The following is a 12,620-nucleotide window of genomic DNA, read 5'->3' as shown; positions in this document are numbered from 1 at the left end:
ATCATGCTGAAACATGAGTTGATGGCGGCGGATGAATGGCACGACAATGGGCCTCAGGATCTTGTCACGGTATCTCTGTGCATTCAAATTGCCATCGATGAAAGCAATTGTGTTCGCTGGCCGTAGCTTATGCCTGCCCATACCATAACCCCACCGCCACCATGGGGCACTCGGTTCACAACGTTGACATCAGCAAACCGCTCGCCCACACAACGCCATACAGGTGATCTGTGGTTGTGAGGTCAGTTGGACGTACAGCCAAATTCTCTAAAACAACGTTATAGGCGGTTTATGGTTGAGAAATGAACATTCAATTATCTGGCAACAGCTCTGGTGGAGATTCCTGCAGTCAGCATGCCAATTGCACGCTCCCTCAAAACTTGAGACATCTGTGGCATTGTGTTGTGTGACAAAACTGCACATTTTAGAGTGGCTTTTTGTTGTCCCCAGCACAAGGTGGACCTGTGTAATGATCATGCCGTTTAATCAGCTTCTTGATATTCCACACCTGTTAGATGGATGAATTATCTTGGAAAATGAGAAATGCTCACTAACAGGAATGTAAACAAAACTGTTCACAACATTTTAGAGAAATAAGCTTTTTGTGCATATAAAAAAATGCCTGGGAACTGTTATTTCAGCTCATGAAACATGGGACCAACACTTTACATGTTGCGTTTATATTTTGCTCAGTATTGTAGAACTCATACAGCTCGATAATAATTAGTAGAACTCATACCGCTTGAGAATCAAGACCATTTTACAACCCAGATATATTATAGTTGTTCTATTTAATTCTGTGACCATACCAATCTCTATCTGACCATACCAATCTCTATCTGAGATATCTCTATCTCTATCTGACCATACCAATCTCTATCTGACCATACCAATCTCTATCTGAGATATCTCTATCTCTATCTGACCATACCAATCTCTATCTGACCATACCAATCTCTATCTGAGATATCTCTATCTCTATCTGACCATACCAATCTCTACCTGACCATACCAATCTCTATCTGAGATATCTCTATCTCTATCTGACCATACCAATCTCTATCTGAGATATCTCTATCTCTATCTGACCATACCAATCTCTATCTGACCATACCAATCTCTATCTGATCATACCAATCTCTATCTGAGATATCTCTATCTCTAACTAACCATACCAATCTCTATCTGAGATATCTCTATCTGACCATGCTAGAAAGGAGGAAAGCCACACAAATTATCATAATGTGCATTGTGTAAGACAGTAGTTTGTATCAACATCTGTGTCGTGTTATTACACTGTGTAATAACCCTGGTAGTCCTAATGGTGTAGCTGTACTCTGTTACAGACGGAGCTGTACTTTTTCACCAGACAGACAAACAGAAAGGCAGGCAGGCAGGCACACACGCAGGCAGGCAGGCAGACAGAAAGGTAGGCACACACACAGGCAGGCAGACAGACAGAAAGGCAGGCACACACACAGGCAGACAGACAGGCAGGCACACACAGGCAGGCAGGCAGGCAGACAGGCAGGCACACACACAGGCAGGCAGAGAAACAGAAAGGCAGGCACACACACAGACAGGCAGACACAGACAGACAGGCAGACAGGCAAGCACACAGACAGGCAGACACAGACAGACAGGCAGACAAACAGAAAGGCAGGCACAGACAGGCAGACAGACAGACAGGCAGGCACCTCAGGAGGCCTCCAGTCAGCGATGATGCTGTCTGCTTTCATGTGTTTCCTGAACTCCAGATGCTACAGAGGAGATAGAAACGCTTGTTCAGAACAGTCTTTTAGCAGTGACAGTTATGTTGAATAAATGTTGGCTTTGAAAAGATTCAAGTGTGTGTTTTTAATGTGGGATAATGTGGAGTTCTGGATAAACACAACCTCAAGGCTTTGAACAAAAGGGAACACACATATAATGGAGCATTTTGGAAGCGATCAGGAGGCTTATACTGATACTTTATTATCTCCTGTGTGTGTGTGTGTAATAAGTAGCTTGAAGATGCAGATCGCAGGGTTCCATATTATAATCCGCTGATGTAGAAAGAAAAAAACATAGAAATAGATTGTTTCTATTAAACAATCACCATGGAGACCTTACAGACACCAGACAGTCACCTTGTTATGTCACCATCTTTATTATTACATTCTAGTCTCTCTTATCAATACAACACATGTTACTCTTTAAATACAGGGTAATGCATGATGGATACACAGTGTATATTAACATGCACATGGTAAATTGGATATGTAGACATTATTATGTCCAGTCAATAATTCTCATTACAAGTCAACCTGAGGAAAGTAGCCAGTATTTAGATATCAGAGAGTACAGGAGGACCTTGTTAGATCAACAAACACTTGAAACAGGGTCTCACCTTTCTAAGCATCGCCTCTGCTTTCGGAACATTGAAGCTTCGGGCTGGAAAAGAAGAAAAACAACACTCCTGTCATGATACAGAATAAGACAAAACAAGATGTAACAGACAATCATTATGGCCATCCAAGCATGTACTCTCATTACCAGGCATAACATTAACACCCGCTAAATGCAGGTGGATTTATGTATTGGCGGGTAAGAACGTCGTTTTGACCAGACACGTAGGCGGGTGGTCAATTTGCAGGGCTCTACAGTGCGTTACATTTGCATTTGCGAATAAAAAGTCAAAAGTTAAGTCTGAACACGTGATATATAGCTGAAAAAACTGAGTGTACATTCTGAACCTTGTTTGAAGTCAGTAGGTCACATGAGCAAGGAGCTACTGAAATTTGAATGTAAAAAAAGTTTGCTCCCTAACTAATTGAACTAGGAATACAAAATGCTGCTCACATTTCCACATGTTTATTAGCTTTGCAAAGCAAATGAATGTCCATATCGTGAAAATCAGACCTGTGCAATGTTGTGCACAATTTTTCCAATATCATGACACTTATTTGGAGTCTGTGGCTCAAGTGGTTTGAAAGCTATTGAAGCTTGAAAGTGTGAATATCCGTTGAATATCCAACCTCGGTCAAGAGAAAGGGCTCGAGTGGCCATGTTACCAGGGTCACCTCCTGCCCTTAAAGTGGCAGCTGAACATTTTGTCCCATCTGATATTTTGGTTAAGACTCAGAAAAATGAAATGAAATTGAGCAATATAGGCTAATACAATACCTTCTTACTAATACTTATTTATTGTTAGAGAAACATTACAAAGCATTGTCATCTCTTTTTTGTGTGACGTTGATGTAATTTTGGTGGGAACCTTTTTTAACCTTTATTTAACTAGGCAAGTCAGTTTAGAACAAATTGTTATTTACAATGATGGCATACACCGGCCAATCCCGGACGATCCTGGGCCAATTGTGCACCGCCCTATGGGACTCCCAATCACGGCCGGTTGTTATACAGCATGGATTCGAACCAGGGTGTCTGTAGTGACACTTCTAGCCCTGAGATACAGTGCCTTAGATCCGCTGCGCCACTATACCTGGTGATGTTTATGTTGTGCTGTTGAGTTTCAAATGCAAGACAAATTTCGCGAAATGGACACATAATAAATCATTATTATGCTTGAGTGAAAAAACTCACCTATGGAAATTTGGTTATGCAAATATTCCTTAAGCATACAGTATGGACCATAGAATTGTCATGGCCTTGAATTTAGGTTGGCCAATGCTATTGTCACGTTCCTGACCTGTTTTCTCTTGTTTTGTATGTGTTTAGTTGGTCAGGGCGTGAGTTGGGATGGGCAGTCTGTGTTGTTTGTTCTATGTGGGAGTGTGATTGTTAATTAGCCTTATATGGTTCTCAATCAGGGACAGGTGTTATTCATTTCCTCTGATTGAGAATCATATATAGGTAGGCTGTTTTACACTGTTAGTTTGTGGGTGATTGTCTTCCGTGTCTGTGTTTGTTGCGCCACACGGGACTGTTTCGGTTTGTGTAGTCTGTACCTGTTCGTGCGTTCTTCGTGTGTCTGTAAGTTCTCATGTTTAGGTCAGTCTACGTCGTTTTGTTATTTTGTATCAATTCAAGTGTTCTTCGTGTTTTCGGTTTTGTTTAAATAAATTCATTATGACTGCATACCTCGATGCATATTGGTCCGACCCATGCTTCTCCTCTTCAGACGAAGAGGAGGAGAGCAGCCGTTACAGCTATTCATATAATTAAGTGCAAATAGTGTACAGGGTACATAGTAACACCATCCAATGACAGTGAGACAGCGAATCTGACACAGTTGAATAAGTTGATAAACTTTCTTTTGTAAGGCTAAAACACAGGATGAGGGAGAACGCAAATATTGATCTATTCCATCTGCCTTGAAGTAATGCCCACTACGTGGAAGAGTCAACTCATATGGACACAAACGTGCACAAACACATGATTTAATAGCTATACCTTGCCTGTAGTGAATGCTGATACATTATTTGCAGAATGAGTTTTAATCTTCTACGTTATAAAAGCCCAAACCCCAATGCATGGCACCTAGTAGCTACTACAACACTGCTATGTGTGTTTAATTACATTGTTCTCACACACCTGTGTGTACAGACAGTGAGTACACTACCATCATCCTAGTTGCAGTAATCTGGTCCCTGTGTCTAATGACTATTACAGGATAAGTGTCCAGCTGCCTGCCTGGTTGTCTATGGGTAGGCTACAGATACTGGACCTGTTCCCCTACCTGTCCACCTACCTCATTCAACAGGTCAATACACTTCCCTAAGAGACTAATAGGAAATTGAGTGCTCTATTGAATTGATCAGAGCCTTTGTCCAACCACAGAAAATAAAATAATCACACACATTCACAATGTGGCACAGAAGCTGGACAATGAAATACAGTCATAGACAGAAGTATGTTCACTGTTTGCTGCTTAAAACATGATTTTCTAGAACAGTGGTCGCCAACCTTTTCTGAGTCAAGATCACTTTCATAATCAAAATGCATGCCGAGATCTACCGCTCAGATTTCTATTATGTAAGCCTATGCAACATTAACCAATTAAAAACAGTACTGTAGAAATGAGGTTTGTGCAGTAAGCTATAAGCTCATTACATTGTCACCACATACTGGCTTTGCTTGAATTTACCTGCCAATGCATTGTTGTTCGGTATATTTTTTTAAATTATATTTCTAACTTTGAGGTAGGCTATATGATCACACCGGTAATAGATTCATTGTTGTATTACTTGAGAGGCACAGGTGAGTGAACATACATTTAAATGATTTGCTTTATATTTTACTGGGCTGATGGTGCCTGCATCTGATGGTCAGTCTCAGCAGAGGGAGAGAGCAGCAGACTGAGGTTTCGCCTCTCAACATCCCTCCGCTCTCCCTTTCCTCCACTGACACTGACCAAAAAGGGACAATGTCTTCCAGCTGATGGGGAAACTCGAGTCGCACAGCATTATTTCTGCCTCATGCACATATTCATGTTGTTACTCATATGAACAGAGAAAGTGAAATATTCCTTGATATTAAAAAAGACCCAAGTCGCTAATAATAACAACAACACAAACCTATAGATACACTTTCCTACTCATTCATTACTGCTGCACTGCTTGTTGAAGCGCTGAGTGGAAATAGGAAGAACGTGAATTTTATGGCTTATAAAAGTGTTGAATACAAAGTGTTGACAGTGCTGAGTAAGAACTTAAACATGAACTCACTCATAAAAACATCAGATCTTTGGTGTATTCGTTGACAGTCTCTCTCTAGTCATGGTTTTAAACGTTTTTCCAGCTGTAGGCTGCCCGAGACTAACAAAAAAAATAGGAACACAAGGCTTTATCGTTGGGTTTTTTACTGAAATGTTTGGCGATCGACTAGAAATGCCTTGGAAATCGACAAGTCGACCACGATCGACCGGTTGGTGACCACTGGAATATAGGTAGCCTAGTGGTTAAGAGCGTTGGGCCAGTAACTGAAAGGTCGCTAGTTTGAATTCCTGAGCCGACTAGGTGAAAAATCTGTTGATGTGCCCTTGAGCAAGATACTTAACCCTAATTGCTCCTGTAAGTCACTCTGGATAAGAGCGCATGCTAAATTATGTAAATGAACACCAGCTTTTATAAAGATCAGGTTTGGGAAGTCATCTTATATTTAGCCTACTTTGTTTGTCCAAACCCGGTCTACTGGCTGAGTAAATATGCTCTTGTGGGCATAGGGCAGGAGGAGGAGAGGGCGCACGGTCCATCCCTATTGGTCAGGCCAGCGAGGTGCCCCATGAGCTGATGTTTACTTCCAAAACCTTATCAAAAACAAAGCGACCGAATGTCAGATGTCACCAGAGCAGAAGCCACACTGGCAGCCAGGAACGTTAGAGATCAGTCTCTAGATACACAAACATGGATGCGGTCCCCAAATCTTACTTGAGTCTTCAGCTACCTATACACAAGTTTTAGAACAATCCATGTTTCTGATTATGTAGTGGTGCATCTTGTATCACACAGGTGATTCTCTCTCTCTTCCCCTCACCTCCCCTCTCATTTTCTCTCTGTGTGTGTGTTTCTTTGTATTTATGTTGACAAATGTATTTGCTAGTATTTGATATAGAGGGCACTGTTTCACTCTTTTTTACAGCATTGAGGCTACTACTGGTTGGGGGAGTGGGGGCTGTTTTTTTTTTTTTTTTTAATATTTTATTTTTGCATTTTCCAATTAACAACATTCAAGACAAACGTGAAAAGATATTAGACAACAATAGGACAAAGTGACAGTAACAGATGAGCGTAACAAAAAGTAAAAATCAAACAAATTATAATTATATATACAAACAAACATACAATAAAAAAAGATTATAATGAGACATTGGATCATATGGTCACCTGCCGTAGGTTACATATTATACATTACGTGTGAAACATTATATAAGGATAATATAGAGATTCATTCAATGTGATGTGGGGGGAGATTCTCCATATAGTCAATAAAAGGTTGCCAAATTCTGTAAAATGTATTTAACTTATTCCTCAAGCGGTAAGTGATTTTCTCCAGTGGGATACAACTATTAACTTCTGATAGCCACATTGCAACTGGCAGGGGGGAATCCAATTTCCATTTCAAGGCAATACATTTCTTGGCAATCGCTAGCAATATTTCTGTTAGCTTTATAGTATGGCTTTGCCTAAGATTGGTGTTAGTAAAGTTGCCCAGTAGACAGACCTCCGGGTCTAAAGGGAATGCAACCCCATGAATTGAGGATATGGTATCGCATACCCCCTGCCAGAAACCGTGTAGTTTTGAACACTGCCAAGTGGAATGGAGGAATGTTCCTTCATCTGAGCCACATCTAAAACATAGGGAGGAGATATCAGTGTTGAACTTGTGCAGTCTAGATGGCGTGATATAGAGCTGATGGAGGAAATTAAACTGGATCAGTCTGTATCTGGAGTTCAGTGTGGATGTGACACCATTCCTGCATAGGTCACTCCATAGACCCTCATCAAGATCAATACCCAGATCTTTTTCCCATCTAAGTCGGGGTTTATCTAGCCCGGTCAGTGTTAGTCCTGACATAAGAGCATCGTAAACACGGGAAGAGTGGGGGCTGTTTGAAGGGATCTGTATTATGTACTCTCATGTAGCCTGTCATTTTGTGTATGTGTGTATGGGGGGGTTGGGGGTAGAAGGGGCATTATATTGTTGAAAAATAAATTACTTCCTTGAAGACATGCTCCAGAACTTTGGCTACTACTAAATCTCCCACTTTGGACTGGATTTGTAGTTCATAAATACATAATATATGAGCAGAATTACAGTCTTACCTCAATTATCTACTAAATCCATAGTTTGAAAGCGACTGTCTTTCTGGGAGCTGTGCTGCGCTATTTTCCCTACATTTTCCACTACGTGGGCCAGCCCCCTAGCAATTTGAGTTCAACCAATGAGCTTCAACCCCTCGCCATATGAGTGACAGCAAGCAAGATGGACATCATGTACACACAGCAGAGCGAGAGAGCGAACAATGATGTGGTGCACATATCTGCACATACAGTATGTTACGTAGTATAAAAGTGAACACTACTTTCAGAACTACTTGCTAAAAAGTATACAAAAGAATCTCTTTAAAGTTGGACTCCATAACAGTAAAACTGCCAAGTCTGTTTGCAATCTTACAACAACAACATTACTTCAAACAATGAACACTTTTTGTAGGATATCATTGGGGGGGAGCTGATGCTGGAGACACAGGGGAGTGTAGAAGGGGCATTATCTTAATGTTTTTTTGTGGGCGATGCTTGTGAAAATTTAAAAATGAAAAAATTATATATATTGTTAAACAAATCTCCCTTCCTTAAAGACATGCTCCGAAACTTGACTACTAAGTATTTGTTAAAGTGGCAATATGTACATTTTTGGGCGATTTGTAACAGTTACATTACCACTGGGTCTGCTGAGTGTGGGTTAATAATACCTCAATATCTTACACCCAATCTGATTGGAAAACTAGTGTCTCTCTGCAACAGGTAACATATGTACAAAATACTGTATTTGACTGTAAATTTACAAAAAATGTCACCACCATGAATAGGAGTCAAATATAATTTGAAAACAGGGTTGTGGATTGACGGTTAGTCAAAACACAACAACTTGTCAAAATGCCTCAAATGCCTAGGCTACCTGTGTGATTTAGCTCCCTATGGGGACAGAGAGTGCAAAGTTATTACTGTACATTTGTCCTATGTGGTTGTCACAACATAATCTGTTCTCATATTCTTGGACAACACGTTTCACTGTAGGGTTCACTCTCTAGGGGTCAGAGAAACTGAGAGTATGTGCTGTTGGCTAAGCCCATGTCCACTACATCAGTGAGATAATGAAGCCTTTAGGTCTACTTTTGCTCAGACATAGACTACTGTATCAGCACAAATGTTTCATCCTCTTTCTATTCACCACGAGGAACATAGGCCTGCTTAAGTAGGAATAGAGATGTTGAAAAGCACTTTAGATAGTCCTACCCTATTTTAATTTGATCTCAGAAAAAGGAGATTTACACATGACCATCCTACCATCATATTGTAATGTATGCAATTCATGTTGCGGGTAAAACAAATACATATAAATATAACCTTCAGAAATGCAGGGTAGGACTATCTCATGTTACTATGGGAACAAAGATGTAGTTTTGATTTTACCTCGGAGCCAGCGGAGCAGGTAGTGATCATGCTGCGCGGGAAGGTCTGGGAGAATGTCCTCAATCCGCTCCCGAAACTAGCAGCAAGAGACAACACAATACTGACACAACGAACTAAATAAAGAATTGTTGGGGGGGGGGGGGGGGGATGAAGGAATAGACTGAATAGGCTATATGACAAAAACCTTTTCGACAGTAACTTGAATAAACAGACGCTAGAATATAGGCCTACAAAGAACATCAAATGTTATAGTGGAAAGTTTAATTACCTCGGCTAAAATGTCCACCTGCTTCGGGCTGAGGTCGCCCACTCGTCTGCTCATTCTATCTGTTACGATTTGCCGCGCAGGCGCTCCAGTAAATCACTTTCTGTGAATAACCTCCGGTGGAATTAAGTGGTCTTCACTGTCACACACACACCTCCCATGCCATTTCCCTCCCCTCCCCTCCCCTCCCCTCCCCTTCCTCCAGGTAGTCATGCCGTCGCGCATGACGCCGAGGCACACTGAACCAGGACCAGCCTATCCTTCCCAAATCCTCACCTTTAACTACACTGGGGAAATGCTAAATTGACCTCAGCTCAGCATCTAGGAACAACTCTATCCCAGATAAACCCCCAACACAGTACAGTAGTGATATAGAACAGTAATAACTCTCCAACAATCAAACAATGCAATGAACAAAATTATATTTTATTATCATATAATATACGCATATTTGGCATATTTTACAGGGACATTTAGCACATTGACATCATTCCCATGCATTTTAGCACATAGCTTACTGTAAAGATATGATGGTCTAGTTAGGGGCTTTGAAGATACTTTATAGTCTGCTTTGGCAGAAATGTGCCCTTGCATTACAACAGTACTTTACAAAACAGGTAAAAAAGTGAACAAAGGAACAGGTAAAGTGGATACATAGAAGCTGCCTGGACAACCGCTTCAAAAGGCAAAGCACCCATTGACCAAATGTCAATTACTAACAGAAATAAGATTTCAGAGATTCACAGCAGAGCTTTGTGACCACCAATACAGTCAATAATGATCATATCATTGGCCAATGCATTAGACCAGGGATACTTAAATATGTCCCTCTAGGTACTGCTGGTTTTCATCTTTCCCTTCCAGTCAGGCAGGGATTGGTTCACACCTGGGTCCTGTTTGAACTACTTTTATTTCTTCTTTCCTCTCTCTTTCTTAAAGTGATCTGATCTGGTTGGATTGGTGGAAACAATAGGTTGATAACATTGCTATCATCTATCCTATTGAGTCACTTCTAGGTCTATGAACCTCTTGACATTCTCCACTCTGAACCTCTTGACGTTCTCCACGCTGAACCGCTTGACGTTCTCCATGCTGAACCGCTTGACGTTCTCCACTCTGAACATTAGCACCTGAATGATGAATGATCCTGAGGGTTGAGCTTGCACTAAAGATTGGATGAAGGGGTTCATCTGGGAAGTTGCATTCTACATAAGAGTAGATATGAGTATTATCACTGTTGGTTATGTTGTTAAGGAGACTATATTCTTCTCATAATCTACAAATACCCCAACCCTCTTCAACTTATTATCTTTGTCAGTGCGGAAGAGAGAAACAAAAGTCCCATCATAAACTCTTACTTTACCCTCCACACACCTCAGAGTCCAGGCACCATCTTTAGGTCCAAACCTTACTTTCTTCTCCTTGTTGATGGACATCTTGACCACTCCTACAATCCATGATTGTTCCACATCCACAACAAAGTAAGATGTCCCTGTTATTTGCAGATTTCCCGGGACAGCATGACTTTTTAATCTCTGTTCTTCCTTCTCTTTTGTAATTGTTTGTCTTTCCACATTTAGAGAATAATGTGCTGTTTCAGGGATTAGGGTGATAGGAACTGGAATGGAATGGAACAAATGATGGTTCAAATAGTATTCAGAGATTGTAAATTAGACTGTGTTTTTGTTATATAATCATACAGTTATAAAACATCTAGTCGACTATAATTTCAAGCATCAAACATCAAAAGGGATTACAACAAGTATCTGTCAATGTCAGGCATGCGTAAAATGGCTGTAAGGGAGTCAGGTGCAGGAGAGCAGATATTGGGTAGCCAACGGAGCCTTTTATTTAGGCGAACCAAAAGCACACGGCAAAATAAACACAAAATAACAATTTGGGTTAACATAACTGTTACGTTCGTTGATGGAATGAGGAGACCAGGGTGCAGCGTAGGAAGCGTACATCTTTCTTTATTTGATGAACACCAAAAAATATATATATATATTAACAAACGTAATGTTCTGCATGCTACACAGTAACTATACAAAATCAAGATCCCACAAACTAAAGGTGGAAAACGGCTGCCTAAGTATGATCCCCAATCAGAGACAACGATAGACAGCTGCCTCTGATTGGGAACCATACCCGGCCAAACAAAGAAATAGAAAAACTAGAATGCCCACCCAAATCACACCCTGCCCTAACCAAATAGAGAAATAAAAAGGCTCTCTAAGGTCAGGGCGTGACAATAAACCCAGCGTAACAGACTAACGTGCACATAACATGAAACAGAATAAACAATACCACACAAAGACATGGGGGAAACAGAGGGTTAAATACACAACACATAATGAGGGAAATGAGAACCAGGTGTGTGGAAAAACAAGACAAGACAAATGGAAAATGAAAAAATGGATCGGCGATGGCTAGAAGACTGGCGACGTCGACCGCCGAGCACCGCCCGAACAAGGAGAGGCATCGACTTCGGCAGAAGTCGTGACAGTCAATTACAGAGATTCTCAGCATTACAACCAAAAACCACTCACACAGACACACACACACAAACACTTTCCCGCTGTCTGATGGATTTCTTTTGTACTCACCATGATACTTATTTTTGTTCACAGAATCTAAGGGGATAAACATACAGCATTTTGTAATGGTAACACGTAACATTATAACAGCTTGTGTTATAGTCTATAACGCCATGAAGAAAACACACACACACACACACACACACACACACACACACACACACACACACACACACACACACACACACACACACACACACACACACACACACACACACACACACACACAATGCTTACCTAGGTGTTGCTTGAGACATTCTGCAGACATAAGAAAACAGATTATTCTATTAGAAACGGAAGTTCTTCCGATTTTGGATATGAAACATGAGCATACAGAAGCTTTAAACGATCACATACAAATACTACTTACCACGTTTATTGGCATGTACATTAACTATAAAGAAACAGATTTTAGTCAGGAAGAGAACATATAGTTAATGATTATCAATGCTGACCGACGATGTCCCACTATCATTTGATTTGATTTGATATGATATCAGCGAGAAAAGGCGAGGTGACAAAATGGCAGAAGTAATTCATTATCAACAGAGAGCAACTTGTGGTAACATTAGCGATGTAACCATGCATAGGTGATATGATTCTAGCGGGCAGTGCAAAGTGAAA

At 40.8% G+C, this 12,620-nt stretch overlaps 1 protein-coding gene across 3 annotated transcripts in view; it reads right to left on the bottom strand.

Annotated features, from left to right (window-relative positions):
* The window catches only part of sec14l7 (SEC14-like lipid binding 7), a 36,572-nt gene extending 27,027 nt beyond the window's left edge, over positions 1–9,545 (bottom strand). For 2 of the 3 annotated variants that reach the window (XM_071351142.1, XM_071351144.1), the window contains exons 1-4: positions 9,403–9,545; positions 9,135–9,210; positions 2,390–2,433; positions 1,698–1,760 (exon numbers count right to left, since the gene is read on the bottom strand). In XM_071351142.1, the coding sequence (XP_071207243.1) occupies positions 1,698–1,760; positions 2,390–2,433; positions 9,135–9,210; positions 9,403–9,456 (237 nt within the window). In that variant the 5' untranslated portion in view covers positions 9,457–9,545. Of the gene's footprint in view, positions 1–1,697; positions 1,761–2,389; positions 2,434–5,666; positions 6,058–9,134; positions 9,211–9,402 lie in introns of those variants that run through there. The other variant, XM_071351145.1, reaches the window with a different exon arrangement.
* Between the last annotated feature and the right edge of the window lie 3,075 nt (positions 9,546–12,620).

This window comes from Salvelinus alpinus, chromosome 18 (assembly GCF_045679555.1).
Source record: "Salvelinus alpinus chromosome 18, SLU_Salpinus.1, whole genome shotgun sequence".
Taxonomy (NCBI): domain Eukaryota; kingdom Metazoa; phylum Chordata; class Actinopteri; order Salmoniformes; family Salmonidae; genus Salvelinus; species Salvelinus alpinus.
This window is presented reverse-complemented; position numbering and strand designations above follow the sequence as displayed.